The sequence below is a fragment of the Odocoileus virginianus genome, chromosome 9 (genome assembly GCF_023699985.2).
Source record: "Odocoileus virginianus isolate 20LAN1187 ecotype Illinois chromosome 9, Ovbor_1.2, whole genome shotgun sequence".
Taxonomy (NCBI): Eukaryota; Metazoa; Chordata; class Mammalia; order Artiodactyla; family Cervidae; genus Odocoileus; species Odocoileus virginianus.
This window is the reverse complement of record NC_069682.1, coordinates 3,181,874-3,205,491: the sequence shown is the minus strand read 5'-3', so window position 1 is coordinate 3,205,491 and position 23,618 is coordinate 3,181,874. Positions and strand designations below refer to the sequence as shown.

The 23,618-nt window shown below is 55.2% G+C and overlaps 1 protein-coding gene across 1 annotated transcript in view; it reads left to right on the top strand.

Moving 5' to 3' along the window:
- The window catches only part of JAG1 (jagged canonical Notch ligand 1), a 33,823-nt gene extending 10,205 nt beyond the window's left edge, over positions 1–23,618 (top strand). Inside the window, exons 4-26 of the mRNA XM_070471890.1 lie at positions 4,587–4,841; positions 6,439–6,499; positions 10,023–10,153; positions 10,360–10,479; positions 11,204–11,317; positions 12,423–12,536; positions 13,104–13,217; positions 13,630–13,676; positions 14,015–14,188; positions 14,947–15,097; positions 15,910–16,074; positions 16,509–16,622; positions 17,089–17,202; positions 17,281–17,394; positions 17,520–17,636; positions 18,109–18,136; positions 18,573–18,658; positions 20,329–20,442; positions 21,091–21,200; positions 21,282–21,515; positions 21,727–21,858; positions 22,244–22,394; positions 23,072–23,618. Coding sequence (XP_070327991.1) covers positions 4,587–4,841; positions 6,439–6,499; positions 10,023–10,153; positions 10,360–10,479; positions 11,204–11,317; positions 12,423–12,536; positions 13,104–13,217; positions 13,630–13,676; positions 14,015–14,188; positions 14,947–15,097; positions 15,910–16,074; positions 16,509–16,622; positions 17,089–17,202; positions 17,281–17,394; positions 17,520–17,636; positions 18,109–18,136; positions 18,573–18,658; positions 20,329–20,442; positions 21,091–21,200; positions 21,282–21,515; positions 21,727–21,858; positions 22,244–22,394; positions 23,072–23,529 — 3,218 coding nt within the window. The 3' untranslated portion in view covers positions 23,530–23,618. The remainder of the gene's footprint in view (positions 1–4,586; positions 4,842–6,438; positions 6,500–10,022; positions 10,154–10,359; positions 10,480–11,203; positions 11,318–12,422; positions 12,537–13,103; positions 13,218–13,629; positions 13,677–14,014; positions 14,189–14,946; positions 15,098–15,909; positions 16,075–16,508; positions 16,623–17,088; positions 17,203–17,280; positions 17,395–17,519; positions 17,637–18,108; positions 18,137–18,572; positions 18,659–20,328; positions 20,443–21,090; positions 21,201–21,281; positions 21,516–21,726; positions 21,859–22,243; positions 22,395–23,071) is intronic.

Here is a 23,618-nt window from a genome sequence, read left to right as displayed (position 1 = left end):
GTGCCTCATGGCCACCACGCCAGGCTTGTCCGCTTCTGCAAGTGACCCTGTTCTCAGCATGGGCTCCCCTGCTGGGGGTGGGCGGGCACAGGGGCGGGGGTGGTGGGGAGGGCCTTCGCTCTCGAATTGTGACTTCCAAATACGCCTCCCCTCCCTGGCTGATTCTGCCAGTTCCCCTTTTGCCAGCAGGATCTGGGTGGTTGTCATGGGGAATCTTGGTTCACGCTGAAATCCGAGTCTGCAGGAGAGGAGGGCTCATCAGCCTGCTGCCTCTGACCTTTCCCCCCGCGGGTCTCACCCTCTGACCCTGCTATAGTGACATTTCCCTCTCTCCCCGCCTTCCTTTTTCTTCCTGACTCTGGGGTTGGTGAACACCAGAAGGGGCACCGGAGGGCCTGCCCCATCTCACTGGGCCGCCTGGGCCCACCTGGTTGCTGCTGAGCCCATTACCTGAGGCTCCAGGCCGTTTGGGTCACCCCTCCCTTTGGCATCTGAGTCTCTGAGCGGTGCCCTGTCCCGCTGTGGTGGGGGGAGAGGAGTCGGCGCCCAGCCTGGGTTGTGGCTGGTGCCAGTCAGGGCCGTGGGCTCCTGCTTGGTCCCTCCCTGCCACGCGCGTTGGGGGCTGGGTGAGCCTTATGTCACAGGGACCTGCTTGCAGCGGTCACTAAGCATTGGGGTGACGGGCGTGGGGCAGGGATAGGCTCCCCAGATATCCTGGTGTCGATGTTGACACAGGCTGGTGGGGTGAGCGTCCTTGAGGTTCCCACTGGCTCCTGGTGAGAGCCGGATCAGGATACCTGTCGGGGTGTGCAGGGAGCCCCAAGCATCTGCAGGGCCCTTTTGAGGCCTCCCATCACCCACAGGTCAGGCGGCTCTTCCCCCGGAAGCGGGGCCCACCCAGAGCTGCCCACAGTTGTCTGCTCCCTTTGGGGGTTCTGGAGCCTCTCTTCCCTTGCCGGGAGGTAAAACCATGGAAACATTGGGGTGGGGATAAAGGGCTCCCAGACCTTTACCCCTGAAGTGAAGGGTTGCCTCCAAGTCGCGGGATGTCCCCTACAGGGCACTCAGGCTCACACTGAGAACTCGATGAGGAGGAGCTGGGGTTTGCTGGGAGTGGCTTATCCACTTGCTTGTCCAGCTTCCCTTCTGCAGTGCTTCCAAGGTATCCTGAATTGGAGCATGTTCAGAACCCAATGTGTCATCTTCCCTCCCCAAAGCGGAGCTTGCCTAGGGCCCTTGATGGTGACTGGCAGCAGCATTTGAACGCCCAGGACTATACCAGGAGTCTGGGCGGCACTCCCTGTGTACCGCCCTCTCTCCCTCTCCGTGTCGGCGTCTAATCCACCTCCGAGTTCTGGCAGCCTTGTGTCCAGCACTCACTGGCATCCTGCTGCAGTCCTGGTCTGCGCCACCGTCTGCTCGTGCCTGAACTCTGTAGTAACGGCTGAATTAATGGACCTCTGTCTGTCTGCCCTGGTCCACTTCTGGTGCTTTCTGCATTCTCCTGCCATCTTCATCTTTTCAAAGTGTACTGTTTGAGTATCACCTTGTAAGAGCCATTGGCAGCTTGGACAGGTATCTGTGGCCCCAAAGCCTCTGGTACAGCCCGGCTTTGTCTCCCTGCCTGCTCCATCTCGGCCACACTGTCATCTGTCACAGCCGTATGATCGTACCGCACCAGTCACCTTTCTGTTCTCAAAGGCATCACATTCTGTCCTGCCTCAAGGCCTTTGCACGTGCTGGTCCCCCTCCCTGGAGTATTTTGCTTTTTACTCCCTTCACACTATGCCTCCCAAGGGGACTGCCCTCCATGAGGGCAGAAACTGAAGCTGTGTAGTAACCCAAATGGAGTTGGCTGCTCTTTGAGCACCAAACAAGGCTTCAGATTTAGAGGCAGAGCCCTGAGCTTCGGAACGGAGAATTCCCTCGCACAGCAGCCCTGCAGTGAGCCCTCAGGCGCACAGCCCGGCCCAGGCGAAGCCCAGGAGACACACATGTGTTAGAAAGTTGTCTGAGGCTGCCTTGCTGTCATCTGCCCTCACAGTCATCGCTCGCCTCTCAGGCCTGCGCTATCTAAGGGTACAGATTTTACTCTTTCCCAGAGCAAATGATTTCTTTTTATCACTCTGATCGATAGGTATGTAAACACAAGTTGGCATCCTTAGACCAGGTTTTCCTTATATCTTACTTAGCCTTCTTGGCCAAGGTTGCCATCTAGGTTTGTGGTTGGCGTGGTTCCAGGGTTCTGCTCATACTTGCCTCTCATGCCCTCCTCCTTGGCCTGCAGAACTGTTGGGGCGCTTTGCCTTCCATCTTCACGCAGTTCATGATTGCAGGAAGGCCTGCTAACATTCCCTTCTACTCTCTTTTTTTATTCTTTTTTATCAATGTTATCTTTGGGTGTGCTGCGAGGCCTGTAGGATCTTAGTTCCCAGGCCAGAAAGAGAACCAGCGTCCCCTTCATTAGAATGTGGATTCTTAACCACGGGACGTCCAGCCTTTAAGCTGGACTGCCAACTGAACTTGCCCAGAAACACTGGTAGCACCCCGAGCTGATAGGAAGAGTGATTCAGGTGGCAGGAGCTTAGAAAAAACTGCCAGTAGACATGCTCTCTGTAACGCGGATGCCAGGAAGTGTGTCACAGACACCCTAGACTCCCTCTCAGCCCTTAGGAGGAATCTGTCATGCAGGTGTGAAGGTAGCTGCATGGCCCTGTTTGCCCCACTGAGGACTCTGACATGATGTCTCCACAACATCTCCCGGAAACAGCACGGCAGCGAGCTGACTGACGCGGCAGCCTGTGCCTTTCGGAGTGCCCTGGACTCCCGTCTGTTTGTCCTTACCTGCCTGAGTGGAGGGGAGGCCTTGGAGCCAGGGCCAGTGTGTTTCAGTAATTCCTTTATTAAGATCTCATCATCACATAGTAATAGCTCACTCCACTTTTTAATTGAACCAGCAGAGCAAACACACAGTTAATAGAGGGACATTTTTGTCATTCTTTGGCCCGTGTTTATTTGCAAAACTCAGGTTAGGAGAGCGTTCTCTGCAGGTGCTTCATACATGCTGGGGTGTAGGTCCGCAGGTATGCGGGCTTGTCCAAGGCTTGTCCTGCCCAAAGGTAAGCGCCCAGAGGGTGCGGACTGGGCGCTGTCTGAGGTGGAGTGTAGCTGAGGCCACCCAGGAGGCCCGCGTCCTGGTCACCTGTGGCGTTGGCCCAGCTTTGCAAATGAGCACAGGCCCTGGGCCTAGAAAAACAGGGGTGTGGGTGGGTAAGAATCACAAAGACACTGCATGCAGGCCATAACGGTCGCTCCAAGGCGGCCTTGGATTTGACATGGTGTCCAGGGATGATGCTGGCAGGTTTAGGAAAACAAACGCAGGACCAGGCTGGGTGCTGACCTGGGGCCTCGACTCCTGCCCACAGCCCTGCTCCGAGCTCTGACACCTGGAGTCTGAAGCTGTTTTTGTATTTGTCTCTTATCCAACTAGATGATAAGTGACCTCAGGGCAGGGACCACTGCCTCTTCCTGGAGCTGCTTAGGCCCCGGGTGAGTCTAGGCACTCTTTAAGGAGCCTGACTTGGCTGGAAAACACCCTCAGTCCACCTGTCTGTAAACTGGGGTGGATGAGTTTCCCATCTGCCCTCTGGGCAAAGGTGGTTCAAATACATCAAGTTCGTGGTATTGCTGTTTAAACACCAGCTTAAGAGGCAGCAAAGTTCTCAACTTAAAAAAAAACACCCAGTATTACTCTTTGGCTTCCAGTGAAGAGTTTGGGAGTAGACACAACTTTTCTAAAGCAAAATACACAACTCTAAAACCAGAAAAGAAAGGTTGCTAACCTTAACTTGGGATAATGAAATTTCTTGAAGAGTAGCCTTCCATAAGAGAGGGGCCTCTTTCTATCACATATAAAGAGCTTCTGCAAACCAGTGTTACCAACAGCACAACAGAAGATTGGGTGAAGGAGAGAAAGAGGCTTGCAGTTCTGGGGAACAGATACACATGGTTTTGTCGAAAGGGTTCTCACCATCACTTACATACCCATTCAATCTGGAGGTCCGGTAACACACAGTGTTTTACATACCCATTAAACCTGAAGGTCCAATAACACAGTGTTGGCACTGCTGTTGGGAAAGTTTCCTGTGCTGGTGGGAGAGCAGAAGGACAGGGCTTCGATCCCTGTGGTTGGAGTTTTCTGGGTGGAACTGGGTTGTTTATGTGTGTGTCTTTGACCTAGTACTTCTGTTTCTGGGATATTTCTTTTAGCACCACATGCAGGCAGATATGTTCAAGGCTGTTCCTTGTGGCCTTACTTATTAACAAAAGGCCAAAACAACCTCAATGCACATGTCAGAAGCTAGGTAAATAATTTCACTTTATTTGCAAACAATGAAATGCTGGAAGTAAGAAGGTAAATGTACGGTGGGTGCCTCTGGAGAGGGAGATGAATGGCTCGTTTTCGACCTTTGGTACTGTTTGAATTTTGTACCAGGTGCATTTGTTATTAAAAATCATCAGAATGGTTGGGGGAGAAATCTCCCATGTGAAGTTTACTGTGATTAATTTTTTTTTTTTGCCTCTAGAACCTGACAGCATCATTGAAAAGGCTTCCCACTCAGGCATGATCAACCCCGGCCGGCAGTGGCAGACTCTGAAGCACAACGCAGGGGTTGCCCACTTTGAGTATCAGATCCGAGTAATCTGCGATGATTATTACTATGGCTTCGGCTGCAATAAGTTCTGCCGACCCAGAGACGACTTCTTTGGACACTATGCCTGTGACCAGAATGGGAACAAAACGTGCATGGAAGGCTGGACGGGCCAGGAGTGCAACAAAGGTGTGTGGGCGTGCTCGCCGCTGTCACCGTGAGGGCCTAGGTCTCGCCCGCCTCCGGTCAGGCGGCCTCCCGGGCATGCGAGGCGCGGGCTGATTTCTAGGCCCCAGACACACAGCTGCTGTGGGTACCCCCTCCCCCGGGTGCTCCGAGCCTTGCCCACTCACCCCTCACAGCAGCTCCATCTCTGGAGCGCTGCCCTGGGCTAAATGGGTGCCGCCTAAGGCCCAGCCCCTCCGGCTCGGCCTGTGAATGGCTGACACCGGTGTGTGCGGGCCACACCCCCGCGGCCTTGATTCAGGGCTGCAGTCCGCACTTCAGAGCGGGCCGAGGCCGGGCTCGGGCTCATTCCAGTTCCCGCTCGGCCTCTCCCGCTCCTGCGCTTGCTGCTCGATCGACCCCGCTTCTCGGGGTCTGTGCTTAAGGCCCCTGACCTAACAGAAGCTGGCTGAGACGGGGTTACCCGTGTCTGAGAGCCTGTGAGAAGCGACACCCCGGGCTCAAGGTGGCCTCCCGCAGTCTTCACTGGACATCCCTGGGGGGACGGCTTTGGGGGGAGAGCGAGCAGTGAATTGAATGTGCCCACAGCGGGACACACCCCCAGACGTCCCCTCGACTGTCAGCCCCAACTGCTAGAATTCAGGGAGTTCGCACCAGTTCACAGGTGTGCACAGAACTGTCTGTGGGCTTCCCCTTTACAAAGCTGCTCATTCAGAGCAAATTGGTGGGTAATTCTAGTTAACCATATAATAGGCCCTGACGAACGTTAATGCACTCTGCTTGGTTCATATGATTTGGTAAATTCCTTTAAGATAAACTCAAGTTAAAAAATGAATTTTTGAACTGTGGCTGAAGGGCAGGGCAAAGAAGAATTTGCTGGTCTCTTGGGCAAAAATGCTTTCTTAAATAATTAGAGACAGGAATTTGAAAAGGTAGCCTTTCTGGGATCCAAATGAAAGGACTGATAAACATATTTTAAATAGTTGGTGTCCTAAAAATCAGTAACAGTTACTTAAAACTATCTGCCTACTATTTTTTAATGTCTGTTCAAAATTTTTTTTTCCATAAAGGAAGCAGAATTGCTTTGTAGGAATACTTTGCAAAAAAAAAAAAAAAATACCACTAGATCCGGCTGGTGGTTTAGCCTGCCAAGTAAGGTCAGCCTGGTTGCTTTGTGAGTCCCGTGGGCTTTCTGAGACACCAGGCGTTTGGTCGGAGGGTTCTAGGAAGGCTGGAGGATGGAGGAAGGATGATGACCGGGAGAGGATTAGGCCTTATTTTTGTTTTTGGCAAGGGTGGGAGTTGAGAGTGGAAGCAGGGCATGTATCATTCAGAGGCACCCCTTCCCCTACCCACTTGCCTGCTTTTTGTCCACAAATACCGTCATGTTTGAGGATCTACTCGCATGGCCTTGAAGTTTAAAGCTGGATTCGTTCTTGGGACACCTCCCATCTTCCTCTCCTTACAGTGTACTTGAAATAAGATCTCTTGCAACAGTGGATTTTGTCAGACGAGGCCATTCCCACCACTGTGGGCCTGTGAGAGACTGGCAGCATGCTGACACACCCTTCTGTGTTTCTCTTTTTTATCTTTTTTACAGCTATTTGCCGACAGGGCTGTAGCCCCAAGCATGGGTCTTGCAAACTCCCAGGCGACTGCAGGTAAACAACTCAACTTTTTTTCTCCCTAATAATTATCCTTTAGTGCAAAAAAGAGGACTGACTCTATTGTGAATATGCCTGTCTTTCATTGGAGGACAAGAAAACTTGACCAAAAAAAAATTCAAATAAGCACATCCGAAGCTTATTAAATTATACCAGCTGTCCACTGGAATGTACATGCTTGGGAAAAAAAAAAAACTTCTGGGCATAGCGAGTGACTTCATGTATTAACGGTTCTGTAAATTGATAACACGTTGTTATAATCTTCCCCTTCAAGTGCTAATGGACTGTCGAGGACGGGGCTGGTGCTGGCCGTGGTGTTCCGTCTCCCGGCCCTCCCCCACTTTTCCCATCAGTCGGGAAAGTGGAGCATTCTTTAGAATGGGATTAGCACGAGCTCCTGGCCCCTTCGCAGGCGGGAGCCCGGCCGGTGCTGAGAGGTTAATGGCTGGGCTGGAATCTTGTCAGTTGAGCCTGATGAATGTAGACTTTTGCTGCCGACCTTTGAAGTCTGTTCTTTTATGGCCCAGGACAATGCAAGAAGCCAAACCTAGACCTCCCCCCGCCGCTTCCCGCTTACAGCTTTTGGAACTTCTTGAAATGTGCATCGTGCCCATCTGGGAAAGGCTTGTCTCAGGAAATGCTGTGGGTGTCTGGCATTTTGACAGGAGCACCCACTTTACTCCCCTCCCAAACCTGAAGGATCAGCAAATTTAATGTGACACTACATGGGTCCTTCGGATCCTCAAAGCCACTCCAGTTTGAACCGAGGGCAGCTTACAAATCTTTAGTCTAAACCAGTGCTTCTCAAACTGACGTTACCTGGGGTCTTGTGCGGTCGCATATTCTGAGTCATATTCTGCGTCGGGGGCAGGGGGGTTCGAATCTCAGCACTTGCAGCAAGCCTCCAGTGACGCCGCTGTTGCTGGAGGGACAAACCCCGGTTCTCAGTGTCCTGCCCCGAATTAACCGGGGGTGTGTGCAGATGCAGGTTCTGGGGTACCACCCTGCACCCGGATGCTCCCACTCACTTGGCTGGGCCCGGGAATCTGCATTTTGGCCGGCCCACCTCAGCCACATGGTCTTGCTGCTCAGAAAGTCTAGAGCACCTCGGGGTGCTCCCTGCCGCCGGGAGCGCTGAACTCTGAGGCTGAAGGAGAGCTCAGGGCTGCTGAAGTCACACGGAAGCAGGCTGCTCTGAGATGTCTCTGTCCTTGCACTGCAGAGAGCGGCATTTATGCTCCAGGAGGCCGAGGGGGTTTGGGGCGGACCCCGTCAGTGGGGGCAGCTGGTGGGCGGGGAGCAGGCCCTTCTCCTGAAGGGTGCTCGTGGGTTCAGAGCAGCTGAGCTCACGGGCACCCGCAGCGCCTGCATTGGGCTCAGATGGGTATCAGCCTAGGGGTTGATTTCTGCTCCCGTCATCAGAATAAACATGCTGCTGCCCGGGGAGGCCCTCCCAGCCAGAACAACAGGCTTTGTCTCCAGAGCTGAGCCCTTCCTCTCTGGAAGCCTCCCTCCCACTCCTGCCTGGACACGCAGGCCCTTACTGACTGGAGGTGTGACTTTCCCACACAGCATTTGCATAGCCTCCCACCCTGCTCTTTCCTCTTCCCTTGAAAGAAAAATCAAAACAGAACCTTCTCGCCGGTCCTGCTGCTCAGGTAGCTGGATGGCCCGCGACCTGTAAGCGGCCCTCTGGATGGTGGCCGACAGGGCTGGGGTTTTGTTGTTTCCCCCACATGAGAGAGCCTGCCTGCCTCTCTTGCTCCCCAGTCGACCTGGGTTCCTTTTCCTGGATGCACGGTCTTGCTTCATTGCAAGCCTGCCAATAATATCAAACTTAATTGTGAATCATCCTGTGAGGAAAGTCGCTTCAATTTCTCATGAGAACCTTAATCATATATTATTAAACTGGGATAACTTTGTGGATGCCTGTTTTAGGGTCAGTATTTTTATTTGTTTTCTTTTGAAGTCATCCGTGGCCTCTTGTGGTTCCTTTTTTATGCTTGGGGATCCAGCTCTCATTAATTAAGAGCTGAGGGCAGGTCCTCAGCTGTCTCTTCTTGCATTTTGTTAAGCAAATTGAAGAGGTGTAGCGAACCCTCATTTGGGAGGGAATTGGGGAAAGACAGTGATGAGAATGCTATTTCCAAATCAGCTCCGTCTTAATATCTACCTTCTAGGCTGAGAGTATCAAAAGCATCACCCTGAGCTCCCACCAACTTGAGGGTCCACTTTTAAAGAAGTTGCTACCAAAGGATTGACTTTGTTCTTATTTTACTCCATTAAATAGTCATTTGTCATTTAGACTGAAGTTTCATTTCAGATCAACCGGAATCCTGTGTCTGATTTTTAAACCGCACATCCTGGTGGTTCTCTGTACTGGGGCGTGGATGGCTTGCTTTTAGAAGTTAGGAAGTGGTTAGTCAGAATTCTCAGGGGCTAAGTTGACTCGCGGCCATGGGTGATTAGCTATTAGCTGGATCCCTATAATTTTCCCATGACGAGGGTTTTTAGCCAGCCTTCAGCTCTCTGGAAGCAGGAAGCCTTTGCATGTCAGGGTGCTTGTTTTCCCAAGTGCTGCCGAGTGGCCGGGAAGGGGGAGACGGTTCTGACAGGGCTTTGGTGGCCCACCTTGGAAATGCTTGCCTGCCGCTCGCCCTTGCTCACTGCCCCTTCCTCTGCCGTGGGGTCCCCTCCGCTCTGCTCCCACCTGTTTGCTGAAGCTGCGTTTCTGAGAAGATACAGTTGCAGAGGACTTGAAACCTGAGGGGAGAGTAGCTGAGCCCTGCCCCGTGAAGGTGTGTGCTTCTGGTTTTGTTTGGGGATCAAAGGCACTCGCTGGCCTCCAAAGAGTCCGATTAGTGATGCACTTATTTATAAAGGAAACGCACCTCTCTTCCCCAATGCTGGATAAACTGAGTTGGCTCGGTTTTTGCAAAGTGAGAAATAACTGCTATAGAATAAAGAGCATAAGCAGCCACGATGGTGGGTCATAAGGTCACCCACAGAGCTGGCTCTGAGCATGATTGCTTTCCTCACTCTCCCTGCAGACATGTGTCCAGAAATCCAAGCCCATCTTGTCCCGTCTCAGGACGCCTCCTTGGGAGGCAGTTTCCCGCCGCCCTTGATGTGATGTCGTGTGCTGCGGTCACGATGTGCTCTGAGCGGGCACCCCGCGGAGCTGCGGTGTAAAGCTCGCCACGTTTGCAGGACTAGTGCGTGGCTGCTGTCACTGGAGGGAGAGCCCTCTCCTCTGCCCCCAGGGCTTGATTGATTCCCCTGGGCTCCCGCGGGAGCCTGAGAAGAGAGAGGGGCTTTGTGCAGGAAGGCCCTGTGCCGGCCTCTCCCCAGACAGGGCCTGCCTTTTGTCGGGGGTCGCCTGGGCCTGGGAGGGGCCCTCAGTCCCGCTGTGAAAACGTTTGTTCAGCGGGAGCCCCTGGACGGGCAGTCACCAGAACTGGCGAGCCTTCGGCTCCCCCGCCGGCTCTGGACGGTAAGGGCCGGCGCTGTGTGTCCGCAGGTGCCAGTACGGCTGGCAGGGTCTCTACTGCGACAAGTGCATCCCGCACCCCGGCTGCGTCCACGGCACGTGCAACGAACCCTGGCAGTGCCTCTGCGAGACCAACTGGGGCGGCCAGCTCTGCGACAAAGGTGCGTCCCGGGCGCGGGGACCAGGGGTCCACTCTCCTTCTGTTTGTTGGGGCTTTTATTCCGAATCTGCTTGAGCTTGCCTTTAACGCTGTGAATTTGGGTCTGTTTCTCTCAGTTTTAGTTTGTAAAGAGGAATGGGTCTAGAAATGCAGCAGGTGGGTAGCCTCTCTGATGTTTGAGAGACTTCTTTGGGGTCTTTTTGACAGATCTCAACTACTGTGGCACCCATCAGCCGTGTCTCAATGGGGGGACTTGTAGTAACACAGGGCCTGACAAATACCAGTGTTCCTGCCCCGAAGGGTACTCCGGGCCCAGCTGTGAAATCGGTAAGTGGTCTAGGGCCCAGCTGTGAAATCGGTAAGTGGTCTAGGCGCAGAGAGACTCCCTTTTCTACTCTTCCTGTCCGCTTATCTCAAATACCCTTGGAGACTTGGGAAAGGTGAAACTGTCCTCGGTGTTAAGACCTGTGCTCCCAGAAGCTCTGTGGCTCTCTGAAACCTCCCTCCAGTTGCTCAAGTGTTTCGGGTGTGGCTGATGGCCTCGGGGAGGTGTATGCAGGGCAGTGACCCAGCTCCCAGTCGGAAGCTGGGAGAAAGGTGACCAGAGAGCTTAGTGAGACAGGGGACTTCTTTTTCCCCCAGACACAGCAGGGTTGTGTCCCACACTCGCTTTCATTTCTTTTTTTTAAATATTTATTTATTTTTAATTGATGATTGGCTTCCAACATTGATTTGATTTGTCATACATCAACATGAATTGATATGTTGTACGTATGCTAACACAGGTGGACCTGTGTCCTCTGCCTCTTGAATCTCCCTCCCACCTGTTTCCACCCCTCTAGGTTATTACAGAGCCCCAGTTTGATCTCCCTGAGTCACTCAGCAAATTCCCTTTGGCTGTCTATTTGCACATGTTAGTGTATACGCATCATTTCTTGAACAAGCTCGAGCTGGTGGCCCAGGGGTGGGCTTTGGGTGGGGTGGGCGGGGGGCTCGTGTCCGATAGCCTCTTGGTGGGCGTCCCATGCTGACGGCCCTCTGATGTCCACAGCGGAGCACGCCTGCCTCTCTGATCCCTGCCACAACAGAGGCAGCTGCAAGGAGACCTCCCTGGGGTTTGAGTGTGAGTGTTCTCCGGGCTGGACTGGCCCCACGTGCTCCACAAGTAAGTCCGGGCTTTGACCTGCATCCTTTCTTGGTGTGGGGGCCGTGGATCACTGTGTCGAGACGCGGGACTGTCCAGGCCCCGCGTTGTCTCCATGGGAGGGGTCAGACGTGCTCCGAGGCCCTGCCCCGGGAAGTCCCCAAGGCTCCCCTGTCTGAGGCAGCCCCCTGAGTCAGCACGTGCAGCTCTGGCGGGAAGAGGCTCCCTGGGAAAGCTGCTCCCTCTGCACGGCCCCCGGAGGCCTGCCTCCTCTGGGTTGAATCCTGGGGGCCGTGGTTCTCCTTGAAGTCCTGCAGACGCCACCTGTGGGGCAGGTTGTCACTACTGAAGTTCATTGTGGGGACAAACATTTTCCAAGAGGGACCAGGGCTACCAAGTTACAGACGTGTGGGTCCTACCGTTTCCCTTGGAGGTGGGGGTGTTGTCAGGCCTGAGGTCCACTGTCATCTACTCCTGATAGCAGGGGGCGACACAGTTAAGGATTTGGTTCTGGGACTGGGATTGCCCCCACCCACCGCCTGTGGGACTCTGGTTGCTGCCAACCTTGTTGCAACTGAGAAGGGTGGCTTCCTCTCTTCCCGTCTCCTGGGGCATGAAGGCTCAGCACGCAGGTTCGCAGGGAGAGCCTGCCACCTCCTGAGTGTGCGGGAGACCGCCCCTCCCAAGGCCCTGGAGTCCAGTGCGGAAGTGGGAGGCTGGGCACCCCAGGCACGTTATTTTGGAAGAACTCTGTGAGCAGATACGAATGTGATTTTTTTCACCAGTGAAGAAAGTTATTTAATCCTTACCACTCCTTAGCAATCCCTGAGCTACGATGAAACTTTTCTTTAGAAATAAAGGTGGGCAGAGTTGGTGTCCCAAATTACCAAGGGCTGACGCCCAGGGATCCAGCTGGCTCTCCTGCCCGCTTAGGTCGGGGATTAGATGAACTGGGCCAGTGGGGGATTTAAAGCTAAAATCGGGCCTTACCGTCATCGTGGCCGTCACTTGTAGCAGGTGCCTGGCTCTTAAGTGAAGGTCCCTCATGTGAGGGGTGGGGTAAGCTACCTGATTGTCAAATGGATGGAGATTAAGTTGCCAACCCTCTGCTCTCTCTGTCCAACAGACATTGATGACTGTTCTCCAAATAACTGTTCCCACGGGGGCACCTGCCAGGACTTGGTGAACGGGTTTAAGTGCTTGTGCCCGCCCCAGTGGACTGGCAAAACGTGCCAGTTAGGTAAGAGAACTCCCGCACCAGGGTTAGCGTGAGTCCTCCGAGCTGCTAGGGAAGATGCATGTGACCGGCGGTGCCAGTTCAGCGCTGTCCCTCCCGAGAAGTCGTTTATTATCGAGGGTCGCGCCAGCGAGCCTGGGAGAAATCACGCGTATGCAAATGGCCTGGCTCTTGGAGGCCCTGTGGGAAAGTCGTGGGATTCCTCGAACCATGTCAATCGTCTGTCCGAGAAGTGTTCAGCTGGGTTCCAAACGGGGATGATCTCATGAGGAATGAGCTGTCTGCATTCTTTCTGCCACTTTTAAATCCCAGCAACTAGGCTACGCTGGGTCCTGCACAGAAGTGCCTGGTGCTCTCTGCCGTGCAGTTGGGGCTGGCTGTTCACAGCAGCTGGGAAGTTATCAGTTAGCGTGCCTTATTGGGTTATGGCTAGGAGGATTCAGATGTTCCAGATAGTATCTCTTATTTAGCGAGCTTATTGAAATGTCTCACTTCAGACAGACTATTGGTGGTTTCTTTGTGGGGGTGGGGTAGAACCCCATTTCTCACTGCTCATCCTCTTTCCTTTAGATGCAAATGAATGCGAGGCCAAACCTTGTGTGAACGCCAGATCCTGTAAGAATCTGATTGCCAGCTACTACTGTGACTGCCTGCCAGGCTGGATGGGCCAGAACTGTGACATAAGTAAGTGGGGCTCTCAGCACTTTGATTTTCATGACGCCAGGGTGTCGAAGGTGTTGGCCAGCTATATGTAGTCAGGCTCCAGGTTTAAGACTTGAGGAGAAGAAGGAAAACCTTATAGAGGGAATGTTTTTGGAGAGGGAGTGTTCGGTGAAAACATACTTGTTATCAGGCTCATTAGCTGGTAAAACGGCCTTACGCTGATAAGGTGGTTAAAACAATGATGTGAAGTTACAGTAGCTCAGTCTGGAAGAACTGGGGAGTGTTCCCACCCAGTAATAACCTTCTCTCACAGGAAGCTCACAGGAAATCTGCTTGGAGGTTTCTAATCTGTCCTGAGAGCAGAAGGCTTTTCAATTAAGCCCAATTTCAATGTAAATTGCCCCTCTGATGTGATGACTTGTTTGTTTTTTAGATATTAATGACTGCGTTGGCCAGTGTCAGAATGATGCCACCTGTCAGGTATGTAAATCTTTGCTTCAATCCAAACCTTAGTGATTGACAACAAGCCTTAAGATTGATGGGACCCTGGGAAAGCTCTGACCCTGGGAGATTTTAAACTGCAGATGAAAAGTGGGGCTCTGGACGCTTCACCCAGGCTCACGTTACCCCAGCCTCCCTCCCGGGAATCATCTTGACAGCACGTGCATAGAAATTCCTCTCACATGTTTGGAGAGGCGTGGCCTCTTTTTCAGTGAATTGGCTGAACCGAAATAGTGACCCTGAACCACCGAAGCCCCGCGTTTGTGCAGCACCTAGAAAAAATGCATGTGTTTCTCCCCCTCCTTCTCCTCCTCCAGGATTTGGTTAATGGTTATCGCTGTATCTGTCCACCTGGCTATGCAGGTGATCACTGTGAGACAGACATCGATGAGTGTGCCAGCAACCCCTGTCTCAACGGGGGTCACTGTCAGAACGAAATCAACAGATTCCAGTGTCTGTGTCCCACTGGTTTCTCTGGGAACCTCTGCCAGGTGAGCCAGGCTGGAGCGCGGATGGCCAGGTCTTCACAGGCGTCCCTCCCCTCCCTCCGTCCCCCGACACTGTCTGGAGCCTCCTCTTGCTAGATAAGCCGTGAAGGGAGGATGCTGAGCGACTGTCTTCCGGGTGTCTGTTGAGCTCTTTATTTCTCCCTGGAGGATACTTGCTTGTGCGATGTGTCGGTGTCTGCCATACAGCAGTATGAACCAGCCGTGCGGACATGTCCTCCCCCTCGTGAACCTCCGCCCCGCCCCATAAGGACACATGTCCTCCCCTTCATGAACCTCCGCCCCGCCCCTGTAAGGACACACGTCCTCCCCCTCGTGAACCTCCGCCCCGCCCCATAAGGACACACATCCTCCCCCTCGTGAACCTCCGCCCCGCCCCTGTAAGGACACACGTCCTCCCCCTCGTGAACCTCCGTCCCGCCCCTGTAAGGACACGCGTCCTCCCCCTCGTGAACCTCCGTCCCGCCCCTGTAAGGACACACGTCCTCCCCCTGTGAACCTCCGTCCCGCCCCCCACCAGCCTGTCAGTGTCTTTTTGTCAGTTTCACCCAGCGCTCTCCCACTCTGCCCTGTTTTTTTGAACGCTTACCTGGACAGTGTCTAGGACACAGTTGTAAATCCTGCTGCGTGTCCTCCTGACAGAAGCAGTTGGAAGGGTCACATTCCGGGGGCCACTGCCCCAGAGGAGTCATAATCACGCCTTTGCTTTGCTTTGTTCCCTGCCTGGGCCCTGGTCCTCACAGCTGGACATCGATTATTGTGAGCCCAATCCCTGCCAGCACGGCGCCCAATGCTACAACCGCGCCAGCGACTATTTCTGCAAGTGTCCTGAGGACTATGAAGGCAAGAACTGCTCCCACCTTAAAGACCACTGCCGCACCACCCCCTGCGAAGGTACCGCCCGCCCTGCTGAGCCCTGGCTCCTCTGCGAGGCCCCTCCTCCGCTCTGGCCATTTGTCACTGCCCTGGGACACTCGAGGGGAGTGCAGATTGATAGCCCCTTTGGAGGGAAGCCAGAACACGTGGAAACAATCTGTCCAGGCCGCCAGTGGGGGGACCATGCCTGCAAGTAGCCTGGGGAGAGAGGGAGGCTCATTTAGCATCCCGTCCTGGGACGGGCTGGTCTGCAAGCCCAGACTTTCCCTGGGGCACCATTTCAGCAGAGCCTTCTGTCTTGGTGGTCTCTGCTCCGGCAGGTACAAGAGCCTCAGGCCACGTGTGGTCCAGGGCATGTAGAGAGCGCTCAGGGCAAGTAGAAACCCTGATGTCCCTAACTTTAATTCACTTAGATGTAACTAGCGCCTTTGGCTGTGTGAAGTGGCTCAGCCCATAGGTTCTGTAAGTCCGTTCTGCCGCGTGTGTGCCACTGAGTGGAGCGGAAAGCCGTTCCTGCTCGTCAGCCAGCTTCCAGAAGGTTTGGCAGATGTAGCCGGAAAGGTGGACAGGGCCTGCATGCATGAACTTCTTGGCTCCACAGGGAGAAAATGCCTCAAAAAAAAAAAAAAAAAAAAACTCTGCATGGAGTGTTGGCTTTACCTGGCACAGTGCACGAAGCACGTTTTTTTGCCATCTTGGCCCCCGAGGTGCCTTGGAGCTTCTTACCTCAGCAGCCAAGGGCACTTGCCTCAGGGAGAGCAGGCGGCGTGGGTCCTGGGTTTCGAACGCTGCGTCCCTGGCGGGGCGCTGAGCCCAGGTCTGTCTTGCAGTGATTGACAGCTGCACAGTGGCCATGGCCTCCAACGACACGCCGGAAGGAGTGCGCTACATTTCCTCCAATGTCTGCGGCCCCCACGGGAAGTGCCAGAGTCAGTCGGGAGGCAAGTTCACCTGTGACTGTAACAAAGGCTTCACCGGAACGTACTGCCATGAAAGTAAGACCACGTGGGTCAGGGCGGGGGGCGAGCACCCCTCCCTGCCTGGCCTAGGTGGGGGCGGGGCCTGGATCCTTTTAAGTGAGACCGGCCCAGGGGTGCTATCAGGGATCCACGACCGAGGTGGTGTTCAAGTGAGATCACTGATGCCTCTGGTCTCCAGCACATTTGTTTCAGAAGGTGCTGAAACCTTCATCGATAGGGTGGTCCGCCTTCCGTAGCAGCTTCTTCCTGACTCTCACTGAATGGACAGGTTGCCCTTTGGAGGCCCCTGCTTCCCCAGCTGCCTGTCAGGTTCCAGGACAGTCCTGATGGAGTTTAGCGTGGCGGTGTTGGGTGGCTCTTCTCGGGAGGAGCTGGAAGCTCCTAGGCGAGTGCGGCGGCGGCCTCGCTTGTCCTGCATTCACCCAGGTTCTGTGCCCCTCCTTCTGCAGACATTAACGACTGTGAGAGCAACCCCTGTAGAAACGGCGGCACCTGCATCGACGGCGTCAACTCCTACACGTGCATCTGCAGCGGCGGCTGGGAGGGGGCCCACTGCGAGACCAGTGCGTCAGGCTCCCTGGGGAGGCAGCGCTGGGCGTGGGGGGCAGAGGCAGCCCGGCAGGCCTTTCCTTTTAGTGAGAATGTCTGGAAGCAAGGCCCCAGCAGCTCCTGCCCTGGGACAGGAGAGCCTGTGTGCTGTTAGCAGTCGATGGTGCTCATGCCAGCCCATGGGAGGGAGCTTCTGTGGAGATGCTTTGAGAATTAGCCCCTGGAATTAGGATGCTAGACATCTCAGCTTACAAAGAAAGGGGTCATCTTTTCCACCCATTCTGAGTTCAACTTGCATGACTTGTCCTAGGCTCCTTTATTCCTGGGAAAGGCTGACCCTGCCGAAGTCCTGGGTTGGCTGTGCTGGTTTTTGAACTGGGAGTAGAAAATGGGGTGAAGGTGGAAAGGCACGCCTCTCACACGTCGTGGGGCATTGAAGGGCCTGGGAGTGTTTTCAGCGGGTGTCTGCTCTCCCTGCAGACATTAACGACTGCAGCCATAACCCCTGCCACAACGGCGGCTCCTGTCGCGACCTGGTCAATGACTTTTACTGCGACTGTAAGAACGGGTGGAAAGGCAAGACGTGCCACTCACGTAAGTGGGAGCTGGCGGGGACCCTGGCCTGTGTCGGGGGCGGGGGGCGGTCGGGCCCACACCGATCTCCTCGTACAGGGGACAGCCAGTGTGACGAGGCCACGTGCAATAACGGAGGCACCTGCTACGACGAGGGGGACGCTTTCAAGTGCATGTGCCCTGGAGGCTGGGAAGGCACAACCTGCAACATAGGTACATTCCGCCCCTGCGGGCGTGGGAGCGCCGGGCAGCCGAGTGCCTGGGACCGCTCTCTGGGGCCCCTGTTTTGCCCCTCAAGAGGTCTCCAGAGCCTCAGGAAGTGTGGTCTTGTCTCGCAGCCCGGAACAGCAGCTGCCTGCCCAGCCCCTGCCACAACGGGGGCACCTGTGTGGTCAATGGCGACTCCTTCACGTGTGTCTGCAAGGAAGGCTGGGAGGGACCCATCTGCACGCAGAGTGAGTGACCCCCAACCCCGAGCTCTGCAAGGGCCCGCCCCGACACCCGGGGCTGGTGATGGAAAGCAGAAGTGGAGCTGTGTGACGGCTCCGAGTGCATCGCCTGGGCCTGTTCTAAGGCCCTGATGGCAGGCAGCCCTGCCCCGGGCATGAGAAAGTCACCTACGAGATAAGTGGACACAGATGGCGGCTCGCTTCCCGGCCCTGGTCTGACCAAGAGCCATTCTCACAGCCCCCTGCCCAGCCCGCCTGGGGCCTCTTCCTCTGTACAAGAGTGTCCCACGGTGACTGCAGCAAAGTGTGATGTGGGCCTGGTTCCAATTGAGCAGGGGTCTGAAGCTCCTTCTGCTGGTGTTAATGACAGCCTTATCGTTTGGGTAGCCTGGAAATCACAGGTGTTTTCACTTAGGGCTAAGAAGACTTCGCTGTTAAGTTTTTAAAATTTTTTCCTTTTTTTTTTGTTTTTTTGCAGACACCAATGACTGCAGTCCTCATCCCTGGTAAGCATGGTGACCTGTTAGGCAGGCACTTGTTGGCTGTGACAGGTGTGGGCCTCTCCTGGGCCTCTTGTGTAAGATCCAGCTTCTGATTCAGGAGGGCTGGGGGGTGCTGCAGATTCCTTCTTTCTGACACGCCCCCAGGCCGTGCCCTTCATGCTAGTCCGTGGGCCACACCTTAGTCAGATGGTGTCCGCATTTAGAGCAGTGATGCTTAGACTTGGCTGGACACAGGAATCACCAGGGAGGATTTAGTGACTGGGATGCGACTGGCGCTCCTGCAGCCAGAAGCTGTGAATTGGACGCTCTGGGGTGGGACCCAGGCACTGGTGTGGGTGGGCAGGGCTGAGAGCTGCCCATCATAACCGGTGTGGGGCCACCTTTGGTCGGGGCAGGGGCAGACTGGGAGGTGGTAACCAAGGGGCCTTTGCTCTCGTAGTTACAACAGCGGCACGTGCGTGGATGGTGAGAACTGGTACCGCTGTGAATGCGCCCCCGGCTTCGCTGGGCCCGACTGCAGAATAAGTAAGGATCACCTCTGACTGGTTTCTCCCCACCCCACCCCTTAGTCTTGAGTTTTCATCTTTCAAATAGTTATGGCCATGGTTCTAAGCAGCCTTGACAAATAATCTCCTGCTTCCACCTGGGAGTAAGATGCCCCTGGCTGGGATCTCCCTCCCACGGGCCTCCTGGCCCTTCCCTGGGGGCACAGCCTGCCTCGTTCTTGGGGAGAGAGGCCTCGGCCACAGCATCTGATGGTTAATCGACTCTGAGGCTCCTCCCTGTGATAACGTGAAGTGATGGGCAAGGGTGCACAGACACAGCCATGCTAGTGGGGGACAGACCTCAGCCACAGGAAGGGCTTGATCAGGCCCCACTGAAATGATTCAAACAAAATGAGGTCAGGAAATGCAGTTTTTTAGGAAGTTTACAGTTTATTCTGAGCCTTTTTCCTACTTTTTTACATGCCCTTTGTTTTGCCAAAAAAAAAAAAAAGGGTGATACATCAGTTGTGCTTCTTTGTGTGTGTTCTTATCCCTCAATAATTTGAAGTTTTACTGGTTCTCCTTGAGGTCCCCAAGTCTGGATCTCCAAGAACTACTGGGTGGGAGAAAGAAAAGTGAAAGTGAAGTCAGAGTCGTGACCAACTCTTTGTGACCCCATGGACTGTAGCCCACCAGGCCCCTCTGTTCATGGGATTCTCCAGGCAGGAATACTGGAGTGGGTTGCCGTTGCCTTCTCCAGGAGGTCTTCCCAACTCAGGATCTTCCCGGGTCTTCCCAACCCAGGAATCGAACCCAGGTCTCCCACACTCAGGCAGACTCTTTACCGTAGGAGTCCCCAAGGGCTCCACTGGGTGGGGGAACTTTGTATCTATTTCATGTTTCTGAATCAAGGACTGGCAGGTTATGCAGGTTGTGCCCTGGGGGCCAAGTCTGGCCCACTGCCTGTTTTTATAAAGGTTTATTGACCCACAGCCACACTCTTGTTTACGTACTGTCAAGGGTTGCTCTCATGCTGCAAGAGTTGAGCAGTTGTCACAGAGACCACATGGCCCGCAAAGCCTAAGATACTTTCTGCTGCGGCTGCTGCTAAGTCACTGCAGCCGTGTCCGACTCTGTGTGACCCCACAGACGGCAGCCCCCAGGCTCCGCCGTCCCTGGGACTCTCCAGGCAAGAACACTGGAGGGCTGCCATGTCCTTCTCCAATGTGTGAAAGTGAAAAGGGAAAGTGAAGTCGCTCAGTCGTGTCCAACTCTCAGCGACCCCATGGACTGCAGCCCACCAGGCTCCTCCGTCCATGGGATTTTCCAGGCAAGAGTACTGGAGTGGGGTGCCGTTGCCCTCTCCCAAGCTACTTGCTAGCCTGACCCTTTTCTAGATCTTTGCTGGCCTTTGTCCTGTAAATTACACTATCAGAGAAAAGGAGCATTTAATTAAAAATTGCTGTTTCCCCGAAATTCTCAGAAATTCTGAGAAATTCTCAGCTGTTAGAAGTCAGGCTAGTGGTGACCCTTGGTGGCGGTGACTGGAGACTTTGGGAGTACTGATAATCATTTCTTCGTTTGGGTGCTGGTCCCATGATGAAAACGCACTCAGCCTATACTTGGGCCCACAGATCCTGTCTGTGTGTTTTATCAGAAGAGCACTGTTGCCTCCCGTTGGAGCCTAAACTTGAACTCCATTTCTCCTAGACATCAACGAATGCCAGTCTTCACCGTGTGCCTTTGGGGCGACCTGCGTGGATGAGATCAATGGTTACCGCTGTATCTGCCCCCCAGGGCACAGTGGTGTCAAATGCCAGGAAGGTATGTTGGCCAGGTCCAGCTGCTGTGGGTCCCCTGGGCTGAGCGGGCATTGCAGCTACCTTTCTGACTAGTCATGTGTGGACACTGTCAGGGAGAGAACATAGAGAACATAGAGGTCTCCCGTTCCTGGAGAACCACAGGAACAGGAAACCTGAGGGTCCTTTGAAATAGTCGCTGTTAGTTTTAGCCAGCTTTTGTCACCATTATGCTCTGTAACAGCCCTCCCCAACCTCTGTGCCTACAGCAAGCAGCTGTGATGCTCGTGGGCACACAGGGCAAGCAGAGTGATGCATGCCCCATGCTGGGGTCCCAGTTCTGTTCTGTATGCCACCCCCCCCCCCTTTCTGGACCGGCACCGTACCCAGGGCGTGTCCTTTCCCTGGCAGACAGCAGGCTTTCGAGGGGCCGCGCTAACTCCCAGGGGAGACTCTGCTCACTCCTGTCCCTGGACGCTGCACTGACCAAAGTGGTCAGGTCGCCAGGTGCCGGACCCCTCAGGGGGAGGAACACTTGCCTGTTGTGGAGCCCCTGCGTTGTCACTGGCGAGGGGCGACAGGCGTTAGCACCTCCCGCCCGGCAGGGAGTGAAGAATCAGGAGGCCCGTCTCCAGAAAGGGCAGCCCCTGCCACTCACGGGTCTCCGCCTCAGTTTCAGGGAGGTCGTGCGTCACCGTGGGGAGCGTGATGCCCGATGGGGCCAAGTGGGACGCCGACTGCAACGCTTGCCAGTGCCTGCAAGGGAGGGTCGCCTGCTCCAAGGTAGGCGCGGCCTGGCCGCCCGCGTCCCGGGGCCGCGCGGACCGCCAGGCGCCCCCTGAGCCGCGCCTTCTGCTTCCGCAGGTGTGGTGCGGGCCCCGCCCCTGCTCGCTGCACAGAGGGCACGGCGAGTGCCCCAGCGGGCAGAGCTGCGTGCCCATCCTGGACAGCCAGTGCTTCGTGCGCCCCTGCACCGGGGTGGGCGAGTGCCGGTCCCCAAGCCTCCAGCCCATGAAGACCAAGTGCATGTCCGACCCCTACTACCAGGACAACTGCGCCAACATCACCATCACCTTCAACAAGGAGATGATGTCGCCGGTATGCAACACTTCTGGCTGGCTCTGGAGAGGTGGGGTGTGTCCTCCGCTTGCCCTACAGCAGAGACATCACGTGCTCGGATCTCTTCCTTAGCCTGGATTCTTGTCCTTCACCCAAGCTCGGCTTGCACGCAGCCTCCCTTTCAAGTAAACAGCAGTCGTTTTTCATTCCGCTCCCTTTTACATGTGTGGATTTCAAAATATCATTCTAGGGTCTTACCACGGAGCATATTTGCAGCGAACTGCGGAATTTGAATATTTTGAAGAATGTTTCTGCCGAATATTCGATTTACATAGCTTGCGAGCCTTCCCCTTCTGCAAACAATGAAATACACGTGGCCATTGTGAGTATGAGACCCATTCACACCTAGTCGTTTCATTGGAAGTAGCCCACAAAGGTCACTCGGCTAGCATCCAGATGAGCAGGTGCATGGAAGGCGAGCTGGAGGTACATGTGTGTCAGGTGCCCAGTCGTGTCTGACTCTTTGCAACCCCATGGACCATAAGGCACCAGGCTCCTCTGTCCATAGGATTTCCTAGGCAGGAATAGTGGAGTGGTTGCCATTTCCTTCTCCAGATCTTCCCAACCCAGAAATCCTCCTGCATTGTAGACAGATTCTTTTCCATGTGAGCCAGCAGGGAAAGGCATACATGTATGGGCAAATAATTTTGAGTAAAAGTGACCGGTGAGTGTCCCTGACCCCCGGGGTCTGCTGCTGCTTTTTTCAGTCTGCTGAAGACATCCGGGAAGATGGGAACCCTCTCAAAGAGATCACCGACAAAATCATAGATCTTGTCAGTAAACGTGATGGGAACAGCTCGCTGATCGCTGCCGTTGCGGAAGTGAGAGTTCAGAGGCGTTCTCTGAAGGACAGAACAGGTAGGTGGTGGAGTAGGAGTCCCTTTCTGTGAGGACCGTCCTGTCCAGCTCATCAGTAAGACCAGTACAACCCGCATCCAGGGAAACCCCCAGGCGGGAAGTTACCTGCCGGTTCCCTGTTCAAGGACTCCCATTTTTAATTACGAGAAGACAGAGGCCGGCTGACGGGCCAGGATCCCACGGCTGTGGGCAGAGGCGCTTGACTCGTCCCCTGCCTGCGGGCTGTCTCTGGCCGCCAGGCACCGTCCTGGCAGAGTGTTGCCGTACCCCGAGTACACGTCTTCGTGGAGCCTGCCTTGTGCTCCGGTGTTGGGGAACAGCGCATCCTAAGCGCGGCTTTGATTGAATGGCTCAGTGGCCCTGCAGGGCAGCCGGGGCCCCCTGGGATCCCGGGAGCATCACTGTGCTATAGCTGGCACTGGACCCCCCGGGGGTTGCAGCCATGCGTCCCAGGGCCCTCTTTCTGATGATTCTGAGAACCAGCTTGTCCCGTGAGCTGCCTCGGTAGCCAGACTCCCCACCCCTGGCCCAGACAGCCCTCCCCACATGGAGGTGGGCACCCGTCTGGGCTGCCGTCTGGCCTGGTCTCTCCGGGGAGGCCGGCGGGGAGGGGCGGTGCGGGTAGGGAGGGGCCGTGGGGTGGCTCACCGGGCCCCCGCCGCCGCCCCGCCGTGCAGATTTCCTGGTGCCGCTGCTGAGCTCCGTGCTGACCGTGGCCTGGGTCTGCTGCCTGCTGACCGCCTTCTACTGGTGCGTGCGCAAGCGCCGGAAGCCGGGCAGCGACGCGCGCGCCGCCGCCGAGGACAACACCACCAACAACGTGCGCGAGCAGCTGAACCAGATTAAGAACCCCATCGAGAAGCACGGGGCGAACACGGTCCCCATCAAGGACTACGAGAGCAAAAACTCCAAAATGTCCAAAATAAGGACACACAACTCGGAGGTGGAGGAGGACGACATGGACAAGCACCAGCAGAAGGCGCGCTTCGCCAAGCAGGCCACGTACACGCTGGTCGACCGAGAGGAGAAGCCCCCCCACGGCACGCCGGCCAAACACCCCAACTGGACAGACAAACGGGACAACAGAGACCTGGAGAGCGCGCAGAGCCTGAGCCGCATGGAGTACATCGTATAGCGGACGGCGGCGCCGTCCGGGGCTCCCGCTCCGCAGCCGCCCCGTCTGCCGCGCTCCGGCCCCACGCTGTCCCGGGCCCAGAGCCCCGT